Raw genomic sequence first — 24961 nt, forward strand, 5'->3', positions numbered from 1 at the left:
TGCCTTTGCCCTATCCCTGATACTGGGTCTGCCGGTGGTTGGTTTCTGCTAAAAACAGTTTTTCCTTTCTGCTGTCATCAAAGGTTGATTGGTCGAGTTTTCTTTGTATTACTAACTTGCAGTATAAAGCGCCTTGAGGCAACTGTTGTTGTGATTTGGCGCTGTATAAATAATATAAAATGAATCAATTAAATTGAAACTCTTTAGTCAATTTGTAATAGTAAGAAGGGTTATTTTTAGCCATTTACACATTTTTCATACAACAGTTTAATAATGAACACTGTTAATATAAATCGTTCTTCTTTGGAACTTCAAGCGGAGTTTCTATTGCAGCAGGTCCTCCTTAAGAAAAAGAAAAACCGCCTAATAATGAAAACAGCTGCGTGTTGGTGTCATTTAGGGTGGTACATCGCCACATTGTGGAATAAACTGTAATCAACCTTTGTAAATACTGCATATCCCAGCAAATACTGCATTAACGTTATACTGCAAGAACTCTGCAAGTATAACTTTTTTTTTTTATAATTATTATTATGGAAAATCTTCTGGTTTGCAGATAAACAATACTGTGCACAGTTTATGGTTTTTGACTTGACCAGTAATATTCATGCAGTGTTGCTTTGATTGTGGCACAGATGCTCATGCATGTAGTTAAAAAAAAGAGTAAAGAAAAACTCTGTTATTATATTTGTCTCACTTTAAGCAATAATGGGTTCATAAATTCTTGCTTTGACCTGGCTGACGGACAGTGGGGGGAGCAAGAGAATTTTAATAGGGGCTGGCAGCCTGAGAGTATTACTGATACAGCACAGAGACACAGAAAACAAATCTGTAATATTATTTAAAACATAAAAACAGATTTTCCTTCAATGTGGACTCAGGTCTGTCAGGATACAGCACTTAGATGTTTTGGCTGTTGGTGTTAGTGTGGCAGACACAAAGTTCAAGGAGAAGAGACGATTTGTTCGCTTGGCTGACAAATAAAACCGGTGAAACTATGAGACACACTCTGACTTATTGTGGCTGCAAAATTTAACATTTTGTGGGGTTTTTTATCCTTCCCTCTCTAACTTCTGCCTTCATTTTTAATGCACGTCTCAGGAGTTTGCTGTGGACACTGAGAAGAATAGTAGCACGTGGAACAAAAGGAAGACATTTCTACACTTTGAAGTGTTTGGTCAAACTGAGGCATTTGGTATAAACTGTTGGCAAAAAGTTTCATTTTTAAAGTTACGAACAAACTTGGATGGAGTGACATGAAGCACAATAAAGCAGCTCTTTTTTGTGTGTTTGTTTTGTTTTTTGATGTTTTTGTGGATGAATTTCTTGGCCCATTTAAAAATCCTGCCTATCCTGCCCACTCCAGCCTAGCAGGGGGCAGTATTACTCCTACATGTTTAAAAGAATAAAAGAGGAAGAGTCGTAGCAAGCCTGCAGTGACATCATCACTTCCTGGTTATTATTTACTTTCATTTTATGGCTTTGTGAACCTGCAGATGATTGTCTCCGTGTAGAGGTGAGTAAGGCCCACGGTTCACTGCTGGGCTCTGACTCTGATTTGCTTCACTCAGAGCTGTGAGTTTGTGACACTCAGAATGAGGAGAAATCTTTTTTTTCTGCAGGTTTCTGTGCTTCAGCTGACTCTGTGATGGCGCTGTGTGAGAACAAAGTGGAGCTTCCTCCTCCCTCTAAAGCCACTCTGTGTGGAGACGAGATCACCAAAGCTCAGAGGTCAGATGACTTTCTTTACTGCCAGGGACTCTTCTGCATGCTACAGCTCTGCATTTAAATCACTGCACCATCATTTTTATTCACATGTAAAACTGTGTGTGTGAAGCCCAGAGAAGCAGCACAGACCCCACACTGCCCACCGTGAACCTGAACCCAGCTGTATGTCCGTGATGAGCGACCAGTCCAATGAGCGATATATTGATTTCAAACAAGGAGCACAGGAAACAAAGTGAGTTTTTGTCAGCATTAAAACTTAACAGTTACGCTGAATATGTGACCTTTGAAACATTTATCAATATTTTATCAGGATACGTCAGAGAAAACAATCTCCTAAACCTGAACCCGTCTGTGTGTCCACGATGAGCAGCAGCTCAAATGAGCGATATATTGATTTCAAACAAGCACCAGTGGAGACGAGGTGAGTTGTTTGTCAGCATTAAAAATTAACACACATGTAACATATATGTTAAAAATTGTTTGCCCCTTTTTTTTGCATATTTGCCACACAAATCTTAATATTAGACAAAAACAAACTGAGAAGATACAAAATGCAGTTTTTCATTTTAATTTATTAAGGCCGAAAATCTATCAAATCTACCCACCCTTTGTGAAAAAGTACTTTCTCCTAGGGCTGGGCGATATGGCCTAAAATTCATATCTCGATATTCTTTAGCTGCATGGCGATATACGATATATATCTCGATATTTTTTAAAGCCATAAAGTAAGAACAAAAAGAGAGTTCTTCGTCAAAGCTGTGTCCCAGATGTCACACAGGCACTTTTATTAACATACAGCGTAGATGTACATGAAGAAATTACTCAAAAATAAATTATCAGCATTTATTAAATAATAATGCTCCATAAATAAAAGAAACACAATGTTGTTTTTGTGCATAACAAAAAGCTTACAATTGTGCAGTCAAAATGTAAACTAAAAGACGCTGAGCATAATAACAAAGACAGATTTCGCAGCTGCTCTGTTCCTGAGTTCTACTGCGTGACTGACAGCCTGGAGTTTGAAATCCGCTTCGTAACCATGTCTCTTACAAGTGCCATTTGTGGTCCTTATACACACACAATACGGTAATATTGTGTATGTATCCCCTTCAGTAGCACAAACCCTGCAATTTCTGCAGTCTGCCTTTGATGTAGTTCAGTCCCATTTAACTCAACTTAAGTTGGTGTTAAATCCAGAGAAATCCAAGTTCATGTTATTCTCAAATGGCAAAGAGTTGTTAGCTACGTCCCTGACCATGGTAGCCGTAATGCTCCAACAATCCATCAAGCGGTGCGGCTTCGTAGCTTACCAACGCATTTTTGACAGATTGCTGAGCGCTGTGTACCACATAAAATCGGTTCGCGGTCAGTAAGCACAACCAGAACTCATACATAAGGCACACATTCGATTTTTGAGAAAATGAAAGGATTTTAGTGTAAGGTTATAGTCCGAAAAATACGGTATACGAGTTTTGTAAGGTAGTTTATTACAGGGCGGGAGGCTGGGAGACTTCGCGGTCTGGGATACAGCACGCAGTTTCACACACTCTTCATTTTGCACTTTAAGGCACTGTTGTAAATGGTGAAAATACTAGTAATGCTAGCTGCACGGCGTCAACACGTTAACGAGGTAACCGCTAACGCTAACCGCAACACTAACGCGTTGACGCCGTGCAGCCCCACGCACGGGGCGATCCGCGGTACTCGTTAACGGAGATTTGCCGGGTTAATACAGTTATGCCGTTAACGTCATTTTAACGAGAGTAACGCTGCAGCACTAAAATAGTAATTAGGGCTGCCACAAACGATTATTTTGATAGTCGACTAGTCACCGATTATTTTTGCGATTAGTCGACTAATCAGGTCATGCATCCATTGGACGTAAAATGTACAGCTTATTGCACCAGCGTGCATCTGCTCTTATATAACTATCATTAGCTTACAGCTTTAAGTGTTTAAAGTATGTGCTAACTAAAAATAAAGACAAGATGATAGTTTATTAAATTTTAATGAAATTTGCAGATTGTTTAGGTGAAGTTTAATAAACTCAGCCGTCTGCTCCTTGCTATCTAAAATGTAACAGGACACCGGAGTATATTCTCCAGCATCTCACACTTCTGATAATCAGTTGTCTGCTTGACGTTTATTCAGCTGTGTAAAAACTATAACTTTAATCTCAGCCAAACCGATTTACTCAGGAACAAATAAAATACTAAAAAAAAGCCAAACAATAACATTTTTAAGTTATCTAAGTGACTTATATATCACTTTTAACCTGAGTAGCGAAAGACGGCGGTGGGTTTGAAAACGATTTGCCGGGAGTCCTGTGTTCTCACGGGCTCTAGTGAGCCTTGCCCCTGGCTAGCTATCGAGCTAGTGGGTAACAGACGTCTCCGAAAACGTCGGAGCGCTTTTGAAAATATGTGGTGTCTTGATAAACTGAGCAGATATTTGAGGTTTACACAGCTACATTCTCGCCTGAAAATATGTTAAACGTTTATTTTGTGACCCAGAAAGAATAATCAGAGTAATATTAAAACTAACTAGCTGCCGCCATTGTTGGAAACTGAGCTGGGCTGCGCTATGAATTCTGGGATAGAGCTACTTCTTCTTCTTCGGGGTTTAACGGCAGCTGGCATCCTTGTACATGCAGTGCTGCCATCTTCTGTTTCAGTCCGTTATTACACTCTTAAATCCTACTACTTATTCCTGCGGCTTTTGTGGTCTTACAAAGCTTCAAACGACGCGTCGACTATTAAATCAGTCGTCGACGATTTTGATAGTCGACGTAATCGTGACTAGTCGACTAATCGTGGCAGCCCTAATAGTAATCTCCAAATGTTTTCTTTTTACCGACCAGCTCCTCTTTGATAGCTGCCGTGTCCATCTTGTCGTTGCCTGCAGGTGAAGCGATGGGGGAGGGGGAGTTGTGTTCAGTGAAGGAGAGAGGCGAGGCCGAGTAACGCAGCGTAGAGACAAAAGTGGATGAAAGAGAGGCAAACTTGCGGTTCCACAAGTATAATTATAACGTAACATAGACTATATCGATATAAACGATATTGTCACATCTCTTATCTCGTATAAAAATATATCGATATATTTAAAAACTCGATATATCGCCCAGTCCTACTTTCTCCTAAACCTAAGAACTGGTTGTGGCAACGTAGACTGCAGTCAAGTGTTTGTGATAACGGCCCTATAACAGGGCCAGAAACATGTAAGTGTTAGAAAGAAAAGGGGGCAACACTTTTCAAACCACTGTATTTATTTATTATATTATTTTAATCTGTGACAGTTATTCTGAATGTGTGACTTTTAATCCATTTCCTATTATTGTATCAGGGGTTATCAGATTCCAGATACTTCTAAACCCGGACCGAGCTGTGTGTCCATGATGACCGACCAGTCGAATGAGCGACATATTGATTTCAAACAAGGAGCACAGGGCACAAAGTGAGTTGTTGTCAGCATTAAAACTTAACATTTTATTCTCTATTGAAATGTTTGACAGTTACGCTGAATATGTGACCTTTGATACATTTACCAATATTTTATCAGGATACGTCAGAGAAAAAAATCTCCTAAACCTGAACCCGTCTGTGTGTCCACGATGAGCAGCAGCTCAAATGAGCGATATATTGATTTCAGCCGAGATACAGAGAAGAGTCAGAACCTGCCTGCTAATGAAGGGTAAGGATATAAAGCTACCAGAAATATTTAACTGGACTTTTGCAAATAAAATATTGTAACCAGGAATTAATTCACTTCATGCTGTTCATTGTAATTAAGTGTTTTCTTGCCCATATGCAGCTGGTTATCCTTCATGAAGAACTGGATCATGGAGGTTATCATGAATTTCTTACAAAGATTATTTGGGAAACAGTAAGTTGTTGGATTACATCTTACTAATTATTCATTGTGTTTGTCTCGGTAGTGCTGCTGGGAGAAGAAGCAACGTATATGTGGTTGATGAAAGTTGTGACAAAAAGAAACCTGAACATAGAGATGTAGTGGTAGCACATCTGTCCACCAAGCCAGAGATCAGCTGTTTACTATCAATAACATCTGTCACTCACTGCAGCCAAGCAGCATCTTTTCTTCTTCAGTTAACTTTATCTGCTGTTATTCAGGTTACAACAGATACCATCATCTACTGAACCTTATTCATCAGCACCCACAACGTGCGATGAATCTGTTCTTCATAACTCCATCAATGAACTCGACTCTTTTAACGAGACGTAAGTACTTCAGGATGATAATGAAAACTGAATACTACCCAGCTGTGTGTCCATGAAGAGCAGCAGGTCGAATGAGCGAAATATTTTTTTCAAACAAGGAGCACAGGAAACAAAGTGAGTTGTTGTCAGCATTAAAACGTATTCCCTTAATCACTAAAATGCTCCACCAAATTGCAGCAAGGCTGCTATCTAACTAAAAGCAATGTCACATTAAAGGTACTGGTTGTTTTCCTTGAGCACCTGCTGGTAAACTGGCAGTTAATATAGCTCTTCCTGATGTGGTTAGCTGATTAAATGTGGTTAGAGTTTTTGAAAACGAGTAATGGGTTAAACTGTTCAGTGCTGTAGTGACACAGCAAATGTTTTATTTTTAATTTTCCACTTATATTTCAGTTAACTTTATCTGCTGTTATTCAGGTTACAACAGATACCAGCATCTACTGAACCTGAACCTCAGCTTCAGCCCAGCTTTGCACCCACATTGTGCAATGAATCTGTTCTTCATTACTCCAGCGATGAACTCGACTTTATGGTGTGTACAACAACTTCTTTTACATGTGTTTTGTTCCCAGTCATCCCCATGCTGCACAGACCAGTGGGTTATGTGTCTTGGTCTGATGGTTATCGTGATGATTCAAATCTGATTTCATCATTTGATATATTCTGTTCAAGCTGCTGGAGGACAAAATTATCACTTTTGTGAAAAATGAGCTGAAGAAGATCCAGAAGATTTTGTGTCCAGATAACTCAGAGAGTCAAATGGAGGAAGAGATGCTGCTGGGGGGTGAGGGTGAAGAACAGAGGAACAGAGAGGCATTGGTGAAGCTCACCCTGCATTTCCTAAGAACAATGAAAAAGGACGAGTGGGCTGACTGTCTGCAGAACAGTAAGTAAAAATGAGCCTGAACAGTAAATGTGACAGATCATTTCAGTCATTTATCTGTGTAATATGGAAGAGCAGTTCTCGGAAAAGCTGATATCCCAAGTGTCTTATTTATGCTAATAAATTATAATTTGTACAAGTGCATTTCTAAAATAACCTGGAACCTTCAGTCCTTCAGTCTCAGCTGACTGCAGGTTTCCCCAACCTTATAAACAGTACATTTGCTCCTAAAGAGTTACAGGTTTTAGTTACTTTAGGTGTTGTTAAAGTAAAGTATTTTGCAGTAATTTTATACTGAAATTTCCACTGAAAACAATACCTGAGCTTCTTTTATGCTACTTCTGCCGTGTCATTACTATTGCACAGTTGGTGCTGCTGCTTGTTTCAGTAGATTCAGACTTCAAATGAGGTAGTCTATAATTGGTGACAGTAAAACATTCAAAAAGAAGGATAGGAATTGCCCTTTAGTTAGCTACACTTATAAATGGCGCTGCCTGCAAGCATCAATAAAATGTTCAGTATCTTTTTTCTTTTTTTTTTATGAGTTTTGTCACATGACACCATGCACAGATTGCTCAAGCGTTATCCTCTATATTGGACCTGATTTAATCACAGGTTGCTATGGAAAAATGTGAAAATAACCTAGGTTACACTCGCTTCTCCAAAATAGGAACTGAACATTTTAGATTAAATCTAATCTAAGTATATCCAATAACGCTGAAGAATGAACATGAAATTATACTGCCGTGATTTCTTTTTTAGTCTTTTTTTTACTTTAATTCTTGAATAACTGGTTAATTTACTGTTTTATTGCTAACAAGAAAAGAACCATAACAGCACATTCTGTTGTACTTCATTATATTTCTACTATCTTCTGAATACTTCTGCCGTTGTTATCCCAAGATGGCAAAACAATGGCACCTACTGTACACAAGGCATAGACAGTACTGTGACTGCTGTGAACTTTGATTGTGCTTTTATTTGGTAGATTTTTGCTCACTGATGCAATTTCTGTCCATTTAGAACTTTTTGCTCCACAATGTCAACGTAAACTTAAAAGTAACCTGAAAAAGAAGTTCCAGTGTGTGTTTGAGGGGATCGCTAAAGCAGGAAACCCAACGCTACTGAATCAGATCTACACTGAGCTCTACATCACAGAGGGAGGGACTGCAGAGGTCAATAATGAACATGAGGTCAGCCAGCTTGAAACAGCATCCAGGACACCAGAAAGACCAGAAACAACAATCAGACGAGAAGACATCTTTAAAAGGTCACCTGGAAGAGATGAACCAATCAGAACAGTGCTGACAAAAGGAGTGGCTGGCATTGGGAAAACAGTCTTAATTCAAAAGTTTACGCTAGACTGGGCTGAAGAAAAAGCTAACCAGGACATCCATTTCACATTTCCATTTACATTCAGAGAGCTGAATGTGCTGAAAGAGACAAAGTTCAGCTTGGTGGAACTTGTTCATCACTTCTTTACTGAAACCAAAAAAGCAGGAATCTGCAGGTTTGAAGACTTCCAGGTCGTGTTCATCTTGGATGGTCTGGATGAGTGTCGACTTCCTTTGGACTTTCACAATACTGAGATCCTAACTGAAGTTACACTGTCGACCTCAGTGGATGTGCTGCTAACAAATCTCATCAGGGGGAAACTGCTTCCCTCCGCTCGTGTCTGGATAACCACACGACCTGCAGCAGCCAGTCAGATTCCTCCTCAGTTTGTTGACATGGTGACAGAAGTCAGAGGGTTCACTGACCCACAGAAGGAAGAGTACTTCAGGAAGCGATTCAGAGATGAGGAGCAGGCCACGGGGATCATCACCCACATCAAGAAATCGCGAAGCCTCCATATCATGTGCCACATCCCAGTCTTCTGCTGGATCACTGCTACAGTTCTGGAGGATATGTTGAAGCCTAGAGAGGGAGCAGAGTTGCCCAAGACTCTGACTGAGATGTACATCCATTTCCTGGTGGTTCAATCCAAAGTGAAGAAAGTCAAGTATGATCATGGTGTTGAGACAGATCCACACTGGAATTCAGAAAGCAGGAAGATGATTGAATCACTGGGAAAACTGGCTTTTGACCAGCTAGAGAAAGGAAAACTGATCTTTTATGAATCAGACCTGACAGACTGTGGCATCGATATCAGAGCAGCCTCAGTGTACTCAGGAGTGTTCACACAGATCTTTAAAGAGGAAAGAGGGCTATATCAGAACCCAGTGTTCTGCTTCATCCATCTGAGCGTTCAAGAGTTTCTGGCTGCTCTTCATTTCCATCTGACCTTCATCAACTCTGGAGTCAGTGTGCTACCAGTGGAACAAACAGCATCTCAGACATCTGAAACACCTAAAAATAAGATTGTAAAGACAGACTTCTACCAACGTGCTGTGGACAAAGCTTTACAGAGTCCAAATGGACATCTGGACTTGTACCTCCGCTTCCTCCTGGGTCTTTCATTGCAGACAAATCAGGATCTTTTAAAAGGCCTGCAGACACAGACAGAAAGCAGTTCAGAAACCAATAAGGAAACAGTCCAGTACATTAAGAAGAAAATTGGTGAGAATCTGTCTGCAGAGAAAAGCATCAATCTGTTCCACTGTCTGAATGAACTGAACGATCGTTCTCTAGTGGAGGAGATCCAACAGTCCCTGAGTTCAGGAAGCCTCTCTATAGATAAACTGTCTCCTGCTCAGTGGTCAGCTCTGGTCTTCATCTTACTGTCATCAGAAAATGGTCTGGATGTGTTTGACCTGAAGAAATACTCTGCTTCAGAGGAGGCTCTTCTGAGGCTGCTGCCAGTGGTCAAAGCCTCAAGAAAAGCCGTGTAAGTACACAGACAGGTACACATTTATTGAAAACAGCGAAAGTTGCATTTCTTTTGTGTCAGTATTTAAAAATCTGTATTTTTTTCACATTCTGTTTTTAGACTGACTGACTGTAACCTCTCAAAGACAAGCTGTGAAGCTCTGACTTCAGTTCTCAGTAACCCAGTCTCTAGTCTACTTGAGCTAGACCTGAGTAACAACACCCTGCAGGATTCTGGGGTGAAAGCACTTTTTGTTAAACTGGGGAGCCCAGACTGTAAACTGGAAACTCTAAGGTATGAATAAATAACATAAATAACTGATGTGGTCAGATCAGATATCAAACAATCTTTAACCTGTGAAAAAACAGGTTGTGGAATCACAATGAGCCTCGTGTCCTCCCCCCTTCATCCCTAACTAAGCACCATCCATTACGAAAAACGTTTTTTCAAGCTTTAAAGATGTATCTAACACCAGTCAGGACAGGACAGCTTCAGACTATATCTCAATATGTGACTACCAACATTGTTCAGAGTTCATATATGCATTTTTCTGAAGTTAAGGAGTGTGATCAAGTGTGAGCTAGGGATACTGAAAATAGAAAATGAAAATACATTGGACTTGTGTTGCTTTCTGGTTCGGCAGGCTGTCAGGCTGTCAGATCACAGAGGATGGCTGTAGGTCTCTTGTCTCAGCACTTAACTCCAAACATACCCACTTGAAAGAACTGGACTTGAGCTACAATAATCCAGGGGACTCAGGAGTGCAACTGTTGTCAGATGAACTACAGCGTTCATTACAAAAACTAGAAATTCTGAGGTCAGTTCTTATGATTATTTTCTATCTTTCCCTTTTTGGTATGTTGGTTTCCTTTATGAGGATTTTCAGTGTGTGCTCTGCTCTTTTCATATAGCCACAGATTTATTAAAGGGGGGTACCTTACAATATAAAGTGACTTGAGACCACTGTTGTTGTGATTTGAGGCTATATAAATAAGACTGAATTAAATTGAATGTTGTGAGTTTGAGGAATAGCTGTGGGAGTAAAACAGCACAGCAGAGAACTTTAATGATCCTTTAAAAGCAGATACAAGTACAACATTTTATATTTGGCCCTCTAGAGTTTTTGAGTCACTTCATGATTGCTAATGGCAAATAAAGCACTTAACCTCAGTATACATGCTTGCATAAATCAAATGTATATATTAAATTTGTGGGTACATGGTTTTATTAAGCCATAGTTATTTATACAAGACATTATCTAAAAATACTCTCAGTGCCTTTTAAATCACAAGGTGTGAATTCTGAACTAGTGCTGTCCCCTGAAAAGTTCATATTTCTGTGCTTTACCTTTACCTAATTTAATCCTTTGTAAAATGGATGTGGGATCTGACTACAACAAAACAGCTACCTCTATTTGTACATCACTATGCCGCTGTTGTGAAAATTATGGGAAAAAAGTATTGTACAGTAGAGTTTGTGAATAATTAAAACTTTTAAAGTATTTGTATAAAAATGTATGTTTTGAAACTGAGATAACTTAAAAGACAATTTCTTTCTAATATTTTAGGGTCTGTGCTTTACACAGGAGCTTTATATTGTATCTTGTATATTATATAATATATATTCAATATATTATACTGATATAGAAATTGACATAAAAAGAGTAAGTCATTTAATCTCAAAAATGATAATGAGCTTTGTTAAAATAATCCTCATAAAACATATGTGTGAACTTTCACAATCATATAGACATTGTGTTATTTAAGCCATAGATTAGATCAAAATTACTAATGTTCATCTCCATGTAGCTGAGGGATCATTTGAGTTTTAATTTAATTGAATTTTGTATTTCGTTACATTGCCATAGTTGATAAGATTTTATGCTCATTATTAGATTATTTGTTTATTCAAACCAATCATTGTGTGCTATTCATTATTGTCTTTTCAGACTGAGTGTCTGTAACCTGTCAGAGAAAAGCTGTGAAGCTCTTTCTCCGGTTCTCTCCTGTCAGTCATCGAGTCTGAGAGAGCTGGACCTGAATAACAACAACCTGAAGGATACAGGAGTGAAGGCACTGTCCACTGGACTGGAAAGTCAACACTGCAAACTGGAAACTCTCAGGTTAAGATTAGCCTCTGCAATCAGTGTTTACACTGTGAATTAAAATGACTGTTTCTCTGCTTATGTTGTTATATTATAATTAGAGATGGACCGATCCGATATTACGTATCGGTATCGGTCCGATACTGACGTAAATTACTGAATCGGATATCGGAGAGAAATAAAAAATGTAATCCGATCCATTAAATATCAAAAAAGCACCTCACAAAACTTGCGACACGGCGTAACTCGGCTCATAACCGTAGCACGTTGGAGCAGTATGCAACACATGATAGAGCGGATGAGCAAACCAGCATTTCATCTCTGAGGAAGTTATCCCAGAGCAAAGCAAGTAAAGCAAGTGTGTAAGTTCATCTCTGAATGTTTGTAAAGCATTCCCACGTTAAGCTTAACAACCAATATATGGAGCGACTGCCTCTTCTCTCTCCCTCCCTCTCCTGCCGCTACTTCATGAAACTGCTTAATGATCAGCTGATCGGCTTTTCTGTCCCAGTCCGTCTCTCTTCTTTGTTTTTGGCCCTCTTCGCGCCAGAAAGAGGAAACCAGCGGCTGAACAACAGCACCACGTTTAACCTTGATAAGCTGTTGTTAGAATTTATTTAATATTACTTTCTAGACCAGGATCCTTTTCTACGTAGCTGACGGCTGGTAACTGTGCAGGGGCGGATCTAGCAAAGTTTAGCCAGGGGGGCCGATGGGGCATGAACAGGGAAAAGGGGGCACAAAGACATACTTATCTTTCTTATTCTCATTTAAAATGTCTAGCTTTTAATAAATAATTATCTGAATCTTACACCCAAAGTTTTAATCTGATGTAAAATGTGTAGAAGTCCATTACTGTATATAGTAACTGTTAAGTCTAATATACCCTAATAAGCTACAGTACTTTTTCCTTTGGGAAGGTACCATCTGTGCAGTTTGCAATTCTGTTGAAGAAAGGTTGAATCGATTTAGTTATTCTTGAAAAATAATTTAATTCTGTGCATTTTTTTTTACACTGCATCAAATAAAAGTTGATTACGTCGATTAAGCATCATGAGGTGGGGGGTGGTTCCCTATTTTTTTTTGCTGGGAGTTGGCAACCCTATTTGTCAGTTTGCTTAATATTTCTGCTAGGTACTCTTTAAAATACCAGAATAGGGAGGATGGAATAGGTTTAACCCTGGAGAACCCATGGGGTCAAATTTGATCCCATGGTTTCCCTAGAAAACCAATGGGGTCGGCTCTGACCCCATGGGTTCTCCAGGGTTAAGTTTATTAGATTGATCAGTATTGCTGAACTATGAAATATTTTGGGTGCAGTGTATTTTTTACATACAGGTATAACAGAATAGCTTTAGTGTTGTTGTTTATTTAAACTTGAGTATGAACTTATACAAAATGCAGCAAGATATTAAAAACAGTTTTATTGATTAAAAACCACACTATATCGGATTCATATCGGTATCGGCAGATATCCAAATTTATGATATCGGTATCGGTATCAGACATAAAAAAGTGGTATCGTGCCATCTCTAATTATAATATTTATTTTTATTATGTTTTCTATTGGGACACCTGATTATTGGTTGAAGTTAATGGTCTGGATTATAATTAAAGAAACAAAATGTGATGATAATAATCAGCTTAATTAAATGATAGAAAACAGTACCTCAGCGTTTTGTTGCTTTAGTAACTTATCCAGCATCATTTTGTGTGCCTCCAGGCTGTCAGGCTGCTTGATCACAAAGGATGGCTGTGCTTCTCTGGCCTCAGCTCTGAACTCCAACCCCTCTCATCTGAAAGTGCTGGACTTGAGTTACAACCATCCAGGGGATGCAGGAGTGGAGCTTCAGACTGGAGTAAAGGACCAACGCTGGAAACTAGAAACCCTAAGGTTGGTGAGATGACATTATTGTTAATGACTGAGCAGAATGGATGTTGATACACTGGATGTAATTTCTGTTTTTGTATGTTGAAAGTTATGGTGCTGATACTTGTCATTTCAGGGTGGAACCTGCTGGAGCAGAGTGGTTGAAACCAGGTTTGAAGAAGTGTAAGTGTTTTGTTTTTTTAATTCATAAAAATTAAAACAGTAAATATTAAGCTGTCTTTATATTTTGGTGTCATTCTCTTAAGATTATCACTGATATAGTTATTCATGAAGTGTTAAAGGAACAGCCGGTAGATTAACTGCAGCTGCATTATGTCTCTTTTCTTGACAGATCTCTCTAAACTCACAGTCGACACAAACACAATAAACAAAAATCTCAAACTGTCTATGAATAACATGAAGGTGACACATACGAGAAACAACTTCATATATCCCGATCATGCTGACAGATTTGTTGACTGGTGTCAGCTGCTGTGTAAAGATGTTTTACATGGTCGCTGTTACTGGGAGGTGGAGTGGACAGGTGAGGTTGATATATCAGTAAGTTACAGAGGAATAGGAAGAAAAGGAGAACGAAAGAACTGCAGATTTGGAGAAAATCCTCAGTCCTGGAGTCTGGACTGCTCTAATGCCCGTGGCTACACTGTGTATCACAATCAGAGAATATCAGTCATTCACCCCTCGTCCTCCTCGTCCCCTCACTGTGGTTCTAAGCGAGTAGCGGTGTATGTGGATTGTCCTGCTGGCACTCTGTCCTTCTACAATGTCTCCAGTGACTCTCTGATCCACCTCCACACCTTCAACACCACATTCACTGAACCTCTTTATCCTGGCTTTGGAATCTGGCACCATTCATGTGGTTCCTCGGTGCGTCTGTGTTCTGTGCAGGTGGAAGAATCTCCTTCTGTCAGAGAAACAGTGTAACTGCAGATACACAGACAAATCTACAGGCTCTCATGGACTCAGATCACGTTTAACATCTACATGAGGGATTTCTTAAGAATTTAAAGATTGTGTCTTTAAATTGGGATTGTGTCTCATTATTGCAGTGATTCTGTAACTGCTGAGTGTCTTTAGTGTCTTATGTAAATCATTCTGACCTGCCTGGTTGTTTAAAGATGGATTTTTTCATGTTCCCTCACACTTTTTTGTTTTAACATTTGGAGAATCTGTGTATGTTTTATAGTTTCACTTTTTTTTTTCTCTGAAATGGGACAAAATCGAAAACGTAAACTTTGAAGACCAAATGAAACTTATACTAGTATTGTAAAATAAACATTTAATGTATATAGTATACATGCAGTATTATATAATTCATACAGAAGGGTGTGTTGTAGATATGTATAAATCATTTTATTAAGTATTAGAGGGGGGAAAAACTGTTGTCAGCACAACTGGTATTAGAAACAGACAACTCTGGAGCTCAAGTCATTTTGTATTCAACATGAAGTGGGTTTCCTCGCCTTCAGTGAGCTTCAAACAGCTGTTCATTGTCACATACTGCTCAATCCAGTAAAACTTTGTGAAATTCACCTCAAATATAAATGTGTTTATACTGATTTGAATATTGCAGACAGAAATAATGTGAATTAGGTTTCCCACCAGGTTGAAGCTGATGTTTGTCAGCATTAAAAGACTACTTGTATAAATACATTGAAATCTCTTAGGTCGCAGTGAAAGTTAAAAAAAAATTTTAAGTCAGTTAAATCACCTGCGGTGGATATGATTGGTGTGAAATTTTTTTATCTAAATGGAACAGGGCTTGGTTGGTGGTCAGCAGTGCTGCCTAAGAGCAAGAAAGGTTTTGAAAACCCTTCCTCTTACCCAAAATTTATCTAAGTTGAAAGATGAATTTAATAGGATGAAACCATAACCAAAATATGACATTGATTGTTTGTTTTTGTTTTTGTTTTTCATTTTGCAATCAGAAACAAAGTTTTATGATATATATTCTAAGCAAAAGTAACACAGTAGTGGAATGTTACCTCACAGTAAGAAGATCTCAGGGCTGGCTGGGACTCTGATGTGGAGCTTGGATTTTCTTCACTTGCTTCTCACTCGGTACTAAGTCTTCTCTCACAGTCAAAAGTAAAATTAAAACAAGGTATAAAACAAAAATACTAGTTAGAATAAGCCAACATCTGCATACATAAGCCATAGCGGAGAAAGAATAGCTGATAATAAATAGCTGTATGGCTCTGTGTATTGGCAAACTGTCCATGGTGTACCATCTCTTGTGATTTAGAAAAGCTGGTTTAGATTCTGGGGGGTGAATAGTGAGATGCTTATCTCGCTTGGCTTGTGTGTGGACACGTGATGCACAAATAAGAGTGATTAATATTTCACTGTCTTGTTGAGTGTTATACCAATCAGAAGTCACAAATGTTGGGATCAGCTTTGAACTGACCCCAAAATAATAAAAGGCTAAAATAATATTACAAGCAGATTTGTGATTTTATCTTTGCCAACTGAATATCTTTGGCTTTTGGAATATTGGTGAAACGTGATATAAATTGCAATCAAATGAGATGGGGTGTTGTGACTGTGCATGGTTCTTCCACATGCTACTGAGGCACTTGTTTACTAAAGTAATAAATTGTTAAATTGCCAGAATGACTTGTTTCTACAGACTTCTACAGACAGGAATTTTATCCCTAATATTATATAAATTTAAAGATATTTGAGCAAATTCAAATAGAGGGCACCTGAAAATGCACGATAGTGAGAATGGTTTGCTTTAATATTAAATACCTAAATATTAAAAGAATTAAACAGTTACAGCCTGGATCACAATCAAAAGTTAACTGTTGCACAGCCCACCGACCCTTTGCGGAGCTACTACTGACAAACCAGGACATGAACGCAGTTTAAATGTATGTATGCATTTCTCTGCTTGCTGTTTTTGACTCATCAGTCTGTTGACATTTTGTTTTAGACAAAAAAGAGCATGTGAGCTTACCTGGTGATGCTACAGCGGTGAAGAACGATGGACTGAAAAAACATAGATGAAGGGGTAGTTACGTCACTTGTCCAGATGAAGGGGAAGTAATGGCTAAAGAGACAGGAAAACAGGCAGCAGGCTGGAGGTGAGGTGGTACTGAGAAAATTCAAAACAGCACATCTTTACATGCGGTCAAAACGAAGCACTAAGTAAGAACTGTCGGAAATAAATTACATTTTTATGACTGAGAAAAACATGCATGAAAATGTTAAGGTTCTCAAAAATGTATAAACCACCATGTAGAAGAAACTATGTCCAGGATTTAAATATTTTACTGTAGTCACAGGAATTTCTTGGCCCCATTTAAAAATCCCGAAATCCTGTTTTGGAGTGTCGGATGAACACTCCAGCCTAGCAGGGGGCAGTATTACTCCTAAATGTTTAAAAGAATAAAAGAAGAAGAGTCTTTGCAAGCCTGCAGTGACGTCATCTCTTCCTGATTATTATTTACTTTCACTTTATGACTTTGTGGAGCTGCAGATGATTGTCTCCGTGTAGAGGTGAGTAAGGCCCACGGTTCACTGCTGGGCTCTGACTCTGATTTGCTTCACTCAGAGCTGTGAGTTTGTGACACTCAGAATGAGGAGAAATCATTTTTTCTGCAGGTTTCTATGCTTCAGCTGACTCTGTGATGGCGCTGTGTGAGAACACAGAGGAGCTTCCTTCTTCCTCTAAAGCCACTCTGTGTGGAGACGAGACCATCACCAAAACTCAGAGGTCAGAGGACTTTCTTTACTGTCAGGGACTGTTCTGCATGCTTCAGCTCTGCATTTAAATCACTGCACCATCATTTTTACTCACATGTAAAACTGTGTGTGTGAAGCCCAGAGAAGCAGCACAGACCCCACACTGCCCACCGTGAACCTGAACCCGTACCCAGCTGTGTGTCCATGAGGAGCAGCAGGTCAAATGAGCGATATATTTTTTTCAAACAAGGAGCACAGGAAACAAAGTGAGTTGTTGTCAGCATTAAAACATATTCCCTAAATCACTATTTTAATTGTTGACAGTTACGTTTTGTTTCTTTAATTTTTTGCTGTGCAGATGATCCCAAGTAATCTTCGATAAATGAGATGTCAGTTTCTTAAAACTCTCAAAAATCAAAGATATATATTCCAAAGTTCAGTTAATTAAACCTTTCACACAGAAGGGAGGTGATTTGGGGTTTATTCCACATTCAGACTGGTTTTAGCCTTTTATGGAAATACACACTTTCTTATTTCTTTGAAATAAAGTTATAGTGTACCCAGAGGCACGTCTTTAAAAAAATAAAAATGCTCCACCAAATTGCAGCAAGGCTGCTATCTAACTAAAGCAATGTCACATTAAAGGTACTGGTTGTTTTCCTTGAGTACCTGTTGGTAAACTGGCAGTTAATATAGCTCTTCCTGATGTGGTTAGTTGATTAAATGTGGTTAGAGTTTTTGAAAACGAGTAATGGGTTAAACTGTTCAGTGCTGTAGTGACACAGCAAATGTTTTATTTTTAATTTTCCATTTTTATTTCAGTTAACTTTATCTGCTGTTATTCAGGTTACAACAGATACCAGCGTCTACTGAACCTGAACCTCAGCTTCAGCCCAGCTTTTCACCCACATTGTGCGATGAATCTGTTCTTCATAACTCCAGCGATGAACTCGACTCTGTTAACAAGACGTAAATACTTCAGGGTGATGATGAAAACTGAATGCTATAGCATTCATCTTAGTGAAACGTGGAAGTTTCCAGTATAACCAGTCAGAGAACCTAAAGAGGACCAATAGGAGGTTGTAGATTACTTGCTCCAGAGAACTTCAGAAGTGTACAGTGAAGGAGGGGGAGTTAGTGCAACCTGTTAGGACTAGACCCAAACCTGCAGAGTAAGTTGTTAACTTTCGGAGGGTTCAGCATCACTCACAGCTCACAGTCACTCACGTTCACTGTTTGAAGCCAAATGTTACTAGATGGACCTCTGCCTTGTGGGAGCTAATTTTTCACATTTCTTCCAGATTTGATGAGGAGAGTTCAAAGGTTCCAAGTGATCAGTCTGCCCAGCAGCATCAATCATGTCTGGACTCAATCTTTATGGTGTGTACAACAACTTCTTTTACATGTGTTTTGTTCCCAGTCATCTCCATGCTGCACAGACCAGTGGGTTATGTGTCTGGGTCTGATAGTTATCGTGATGATTCAAATCTGATTCATTTGATATATTCTGTTCAAGCTGTTGGAGGACAACATTATCACTTTTGTGAAAAATGAGCTGAAGAAGATCCAGAAGATTTTGTGTCCTGATAACTTAGAGAGTCAGATGGAGGAAGAGACACTGCTGGGGGGTGAGGGTGAAGAACACAGGAACAGAGAGGCATTGGTGAAGCTCACCCTGCATTTCCTAAGGAAAATGAAACAGAACGAGTTGGCCGACCGTCTGCAAAACAGTAAGTAAAAATGAGCCTGATCAGTAAATGTGACAGATCATTGCAGTCATTTATCTGTGTTTTTATGGATGAGCAGTTCTCAAGAAAGCTGATATCTAAAAAAAAGTCTTATTTACTAAATAACCTGGAAACATTGCAGGAAACACAGTTATTTAAAAAGGAAAAGAAGAGCTTTCCCACATATGATTCGATTTACATTTTAGTATAAAGGAATTTTAGTATAAACAGGACATTTCCATGATAACTGAAACCAGCCCACTAAATGAACAATGGGCTATGAGGTCAGTTCCTTGATCATTAATATGCAAATTGTCATAACCACTGATCAACAACCACTGATCAATGGCCATGAGTACCATTCACAGAGACCTCATAGTTTCAGTTATTTTGCAAATGTACTGTTTATAAGGTTGGGGAAAACTGCTGTCACCTGAGACTGAGGAAGTTACATGGTTGAGTGACCAAACATTTCTCCCACTGAAAACATCCTGATGAACAGAATCAACCTTTTGGGATTTACTTACCTGGATGACTGAGCATGCATCAAGAAGTTAGTTTAACAAACTCGAACAAAAGTATAATTCTTTGGAAAATATGCAATAAAATGATACCAAGATGAAAACTTGTTTCAAAACTTGAGGCAAAAACACACCGTTGGAGTACAACCATGCCTGTCAGATGTCCTAAATGGTGAACAGTCACACAGTTTATGGTCACGTGTCTGCAAAACCTCAATATATTCAGAAATATTATTATCACAAAATATTACCCTGTGTGTGAGACACTGAACAAACATGAAATTATACTGAATATTGAACATTTTTACTTTAATTCTTAAATTACTAGTTAATTTACTCTTTTACTACTAGCAGTAGAAGAACAGCACATTCTGTTGTACTTCATTGTGTTTCGGCTACCTTCTGAATATTTCTGCCATTGTTATCCCAAGATGGCAAAACAACAACACCTATTGTACACAAGGCATAGACAGTACTGTTACTACTGTGAATGTTGATTGTGCTTTTATTTGGTAGATTTTTGCTCACTAATGCAATTTCTGTCCATTTAGAACTTTTTGCTCCACAATGTCAACGTAAACTTAAAAGTAATCTGAAAAAGAAGTTCCAGCCACCCACATCAAGAAATCGCGAAGCCTACATATCATGTGCCACATCCCAGTCTTCTGCTGGATCACTGCTACAGTTCTGGAGGATATGTTGAAGCCTAGAGAGGGAGCAGAGTTGCCCAAGACTCTGACTGAGATGTACATCCATTTCCTGGTGGTTCAATCCAAAGTGAAGAAAGTCAAGTATGATCGTGGTGTTGAGACTGATTCACACTGGAATTCAGAAAGCAGGAAGATGATTAAATCACTGGGAAAACTGGCTTTTGACCAGCTAGAGAAAGGAAACCTGATCTTTTATGAATCAGACCTGACAGAGTGCGGCATCGATATCAGAGCAGCCTCAGTGTACTCAGGAGTGTTCACACAGATCTTTAAAGAGGAGGGCAGACTGTACCAGGACACGGTGTTCTGCTTCATCCATCTGAGCGTTCAGGAGTTTCTGGCTGCTCTTCATGTCCATCTGACCTTCATCAACTCTGGAGTCAGCGTGCTACCAGTGGAACAAACAGCATCTCAGACATCTGAAACACCTAAAAATAAGATCGTAAAGACAGACTTCTACCAACTTGCTGTGGACAAAGCTTTACAGAGTCCAAATGGACATCTGGACTTGTTCCTCCGCTTCCTCCTGGGTCTTTCATTGCAGACAAATCAGGATCTTTTAAAAGGCCTGCAGACAAAAACAGAAAGCAGTTCAGAAACCAACCAGGAAACAGTCCAGTACATTAAGATGAAGATAAGTGAGAGTCTGTCTGCAGAGAAAAGCATCAATCTGTTCCACTGTCTGAATGAAATGAATGATCGTTCCCTAGTGGAGGAGATTCAACAGTCCCTGAGTTCAAGAAGCCTCTCTGTGGATAAACTGTCTCCTGTCCAGTGGTCAGCTCTGGCTTTCATCTTACTGTCAGCAGAAAAGGATCTGGATGAGTTTGACCTGAAGAAATATTCTGCTTCAGAGGAGGCTCTTCTGAGGCTGTTGCCTGTGGTCAAAGCCTCAAATAAAGCTCTGTAAGTACATAGTGACATACAGTAAAAACATGAAAAATTCACTATTATTTTGATTATATAATTTTAATTTTTTCACATAATCTTTTTAGACTGACTGCCTGTAACCCCTCAAAGGTTAGGGTTATCCTGTGTTTTAAAAAGTTGTAAATCCTGATTTACATCAGTAAGTGAATATATATCCTTTGAAGCAGTAGTTGTAAGTTCGACTGGATACAAACGCACACCTGGGCATCTATATCCAGTAAGGGTCCTAAATCTAGACTCCCCATGCTAAGCGAGCGCAGACATGAGCGAAAGAGATAAATATGAAGTCATGCCGGCTCAGACGTTGCCTGGATCAACAAGGTCCATGTCTTCTCATCAGGGCATCAGGGAAGTGGGCTTTTGGGTCAAGAAGGCATCAGTGGGCAAGAGACGTTGTTGAAGTCCCTGGAAGTCCCGAGGTCAAAATGGGAGGTGCTCCCAACGGTAGTGGAGAATGGCTGGGATCAGATCCTGTGGTAATTCCAGATACAGACGGACAAAATGGTGGTAGCTAACCAACCAGACATAGTGGTGGTAGACAAACAGAAGAAGACAGCCATAGTGATAGATGTAGCTGTTCCGAACGACATCAACATCAGGAAGAAGAAAGACACAGGAAACACGCTTGAGAAATACCAAGGGCTCAGAGAAGAGCTGGAGAAGATGTGGAGGGTGAAGTAACAGTGGTCCCAGTGGTAATTGGAGCACTAGGTGCAGTAGGTGCAGCGACTCCCAAGTTAGGCGAGTGGCTCCAGCAGATCCCAGGAACAACATCGGAGATCTCTGTCCAGAAGAGCACAGTGATAGTTTAATTAGTGACATTAAATAATCAGTAATTAAGTTATAAACAGTAATAATTTGCATTTTAATTTAATTGAATTTGGTACTTTTTAAAATTGCCATAGTTGGCAAGACGTTATGTTTACTGACTGGTTCATTGAGCTGTACAATGCACTTTGTTTCATGATTAAAACATTTATAATTTTTCACATTATTTTTTTAGACTGAGTGGATGTAATCTCTCAAAGCCAGGCTGTGAAGCTCTGACTTCAGTTCTCAGAAACCAGTCCTCTAGTCTGATTGAGCTGGACCTGAGTAACAACGATCTGCAGGATTCAGGGTTAACAGAGCTGTCTGTTGGACTGGGGACACCACACTGTAAACTGGAAATTCTAAGGTTAGGATTATCCTGTGTTGTGAAAATGTGTAAAGCTTGATTTACATCAGTAAATAAACCTTTTAAGAGAGTTCTCAATTTCTCATATAAATAAAATCTATTCAAGTAATAGTTTATGAGTAAAACATTTTACTAATCCTTAACTCTTTATACAAGAGATGATCTAAAATTGAAGTACTTCATAAACTTTTATATTACAAGGTGTGACATCTGCAGTTGTACTGTCCCTTGAAAGTGTAGCTCACTGACAAAAATCCCTCTTTTTAAGCACAGAAAGTTTTTCTGTTTTCTTCCCTCTAATTCTCTGTAATTTAGGATTTATCAAAAGAGTAATCATAAAACCCAAATTTTCCCATTTTTACTGGGATATATAGAGCTTCTTTAAATATTTTAAGAAGTGTAAAACTTTGTTATTTGTCAATTTTACTGTAGAGGATGTGCAAAAGGGTGTAACTATTGCACTGTGTACTGTGCATCAGATGGAGGAGTTGTACAGTGAGATATGAGACAGGCAGGAATGATTTCCTGTGTAGTTCAGTGGTGCATTATGGGTAATCTCAGTCCCTCACTGAATGTGCTCCTATGACAGGCTAGCATGTCATGGAGTGGGTGGGAGATGTTATCCAGCATTGTCTTTAACTTGGATAACATCCGCCTTTCCGGCGCCACCTTAAGGGAGTCCAGCTCCGTCCTCTCAACATTACTGGCCTTGCACATCAGTTTATGCCCCAGCATGCAACAGCATAGAGAGAGAGGGGCCTTGGCCACAACGGACTCAGAGAAAATCCGGAGCTTTGTCCAACAGATGTTAAAAGGCCTCAGCCGCCTCAAAAAACCGAGACGACTCTGGCCCTTCCCTTTAACTTGCAGTGGTGTTTTTAACTCAGTCCAGTTTATTGTCAGTGTGTACTCAGAAATATTATGGTCAACAGTACTAAACACTGCACGGAGTTGTAGCAGGAAAAGCACAAAAATAAGTCCACCGTCAGAGGCCATAAGAAGAGCATTTGTAACCTTCAATAGTGATGTTTGTGTTTTGTGATAAATTCTGAATCGTGACTAACTGATTAATAACTGCAGCTGCATTATGTCTCTTTTCTTGACAGATTTCTGTGAACTCATAGTCGACACAAACACTATAAACAAAAACCTCAAACTGTCTGCCAACAACCGGAAGGTGATACATGTGAGAAACGATCTGATTTATCCTCGTCATGATGACAGATTTGTTGACTGGTGTCAGCTGCTGTGTAAAGATGTCTTACGTGGTCGCTGTTACTGGGAGGTGGAGTGGACAGGTGAGGTTGATATATCAGTAAGTTACAGAGGAATAGGAAGAAAAGGAGAACGAAAGAACTGCAGATTTGGAGAGAATCCTCAGTCCTGGAGTCTGGACTGCTCTAATGCCCGCGGCTACACTGTGTATCACAATCAGAGAAAATCACCCATTCACCCATCCTCCTCCTCCTCGTCCCCTCCCTGTGGTTCTAAGCGAGTAGCGGTGTATGTGGACTGTCCTGCTGGCACTCTGTCCTTCTACAATGTCTCCAGTGACTCTCTGATCCACCTCCACACCTTCAACACCACATTCACTGAACCTCTTTATCCTGGCTTTGGAATCTGGCACCATTCATGTGGTTCCTCGGTGCATCTGTGTTCTGTGCAGGTGGAAGAATCTCCTTCTGTTAGAGAAACTGTGTAACTGCAGATCTCCAAAAGTTGATTCTGTTCATCTGGACGTAGCATTTTGTGGGAGAAACATTTCGTCACTCATCCAAGTGACTTCTTCAGTCTCAGCTGACTGCAGGTTTCCCCAATCTTATAAACAGCCCATTGTTCCTTCAGTGGGCTGGTTTCAGTCATTATGCAAATGTACTGACCTGCAGTCAGCTGAGACTGAAGAAGTCACTTGGATGAGTGACGAAACGTTTCTCCCACAAAACGCTACGTCCAGATGAACAGAATCAACTTTTGGATATTTATTTACCTGGATGATTTAAGCATGCATCAAGACATAACTGCAGATACACAGACAAATCTACAGGCTCTCATGGACTCACATTTAATGTCTACATGAGGGATTCATTAAGAATTTAAAGATTGTGTCTCACTATTGCAGTGATTCTGTAACTGCTGAGTTTCTTTAGTGTCTTATGTAAATCATTCTGACCTGACTGGTTAATGAAAGACGCATTTTTGTAACTTTCACTTACAGAACTGTTTTGTACTAATATTTAGATAAAAACTGAAAAGTAAGCTTTAAACACTGAAATTCACACTACAATTACACTAATGTAAGATAAGTATATTGTTTAATATGGTACTTTATAAAGGATATACTATGCATGTGGTAGATATAAGTATCTCAGTTGATTATGTATTAAAGAAAAGAAAAGAACTCTTGATCAGGTATTGAAACACCATCTATTGTCAGCACAACTGTTCTTAGAAACAGATTTACATACGTCATTAATCGTTCACTGCAGTCAAGTTCTGAAGGAGAATTAAAACGAATGATTCAGCTGAATACAGTTTGAAACAGTTTTGTCTCTGTGT

General features: G+C 39.3%; 2 protein-coding genes across 3 annotated transcripts; both read left to right on the forward strand.

Annotated features, from left to right (window-relative positions):
- Nucleotides 1-1461: 1461 nt before the first annotated feature.
- LOC134640825 (NLR family CARD domain-containing protein 3-like) lies at nt 1462-16072 on the forward strand. The gene is made up of 17 exons (XM_063492803.1): nt 1462-1516; nt 1623-1731; nt 1838-1960; nt 2039-2149; nt 5071-5181; nt 5287-5418; nt 5539-5610; nt 5859-5966; nt 6384-6498; nt 6639-6852; nt 7873-9676; nt 9779-9952; nt 10302-10475; nt 11607-11780; nt 13486-13656; nt 13769-13815; nt 13985-16072. The coding sequence occupies exons 2-17, from the start codon at nt 1649-1651 to the stop codon at nt 14575-14577; spliced, it is 4206 nt and encodes a 1401-aa protein (XP_063348873.1). The 5' UTR covers nt 1462-1516; nt 1623-1648; the 3' UTR covers nt 14578-16072.
- A 1028-nt stretch (nt 16073-17100) lies between these two features.
- LOC134640834 (NLR family CARD domain-containing protein 3-like) lies at nt 17101-23603 on the forward strand. Of its 2 annotated transcripts, XM_063492833.1 has the most exons (9): nt 17101-17154; nt 17260-17371; nt 17478-17606; nt 18187-18512; nt 18642-18720; nt 18857-19070; nt 20140-21204; nt 22232-22405; nt 23512-23603. In XM_063492833.1, exons 7-9 carry the CDS (start codon nt 20234-20236, stop codon nt 23519-23521), a joined length of 1155 nt encoding a protein of 384 aa, XP_063348903.1. In that variant the 5' UTR covers nt 17101-17154; nt 17260-17371; nt 17478-17606; nt 18187-18512; nt 18642-18720; nt 18857-19070; nt 20140-20233; the 3' UTR covers nt 23522-23603. The 2 variants fall into 2 exon arrangements, with proteins under 2 accessions (XP_063348903.1, XP_063348913.1); XM_063492843.1 differs by having other exon boundaries at nt 18187-18720.
- Nucleotides 23604-24961: the final 1358 nt, after the last annotated feature.

The sequence above is a fragment of the Pelmatolapia mariae genome, linkage group LG2, assembly GCF_036321145.2.
Source record: "Pelmatolapia mariae isolate MD_Pm_ZW linkage group LG2, Pm_UMD_F_2, whole genome shotgun sequence".
NCBI lineage: Eukaryota > Metazoa > Chordata > Actinopteri > Cichliformes > Cichlidae > Pelmatolapia > Pelmatolapia mariae.

Coding starts and splice junctions, on each gene's coding strand:
- LOC134640825 (XM_063492803.1), top strand. CDS start 1,649: ATGGCGCTGTGTGAGAACAAAGTGGAGCTTCCTCCTCCCTCTAAAGCC. Junction 10,476..11,606: donor CAAAAACTAGAAATTCTGAG/GTCAGTTCTTAT, acceptor TTGTCTTTTCAG/ACTGAGTGTCTGTAACCTGT. Junction 13,816..13,984: donor GAAACCAGGTTTGAAGAAGT/GTAAGTGTTTTG, acceptor TTTTCTTGACAG/ATCTCTCTAAACTCACAGTC.
- LOC134640834 (XM_063492843.1), top strand. CDS start 20,234: ATGTGCCACATCCCAGTCTTCTGCTGGATCACTGCTACAGTTCTGGAG. Junction 21,205..22,231: donor AAAGCCTCAAATAAAGCTCT/GTAAGTACATAG, acceptor TTATTTTTTTAG/ACTGAGTGGATGTAATCTCT.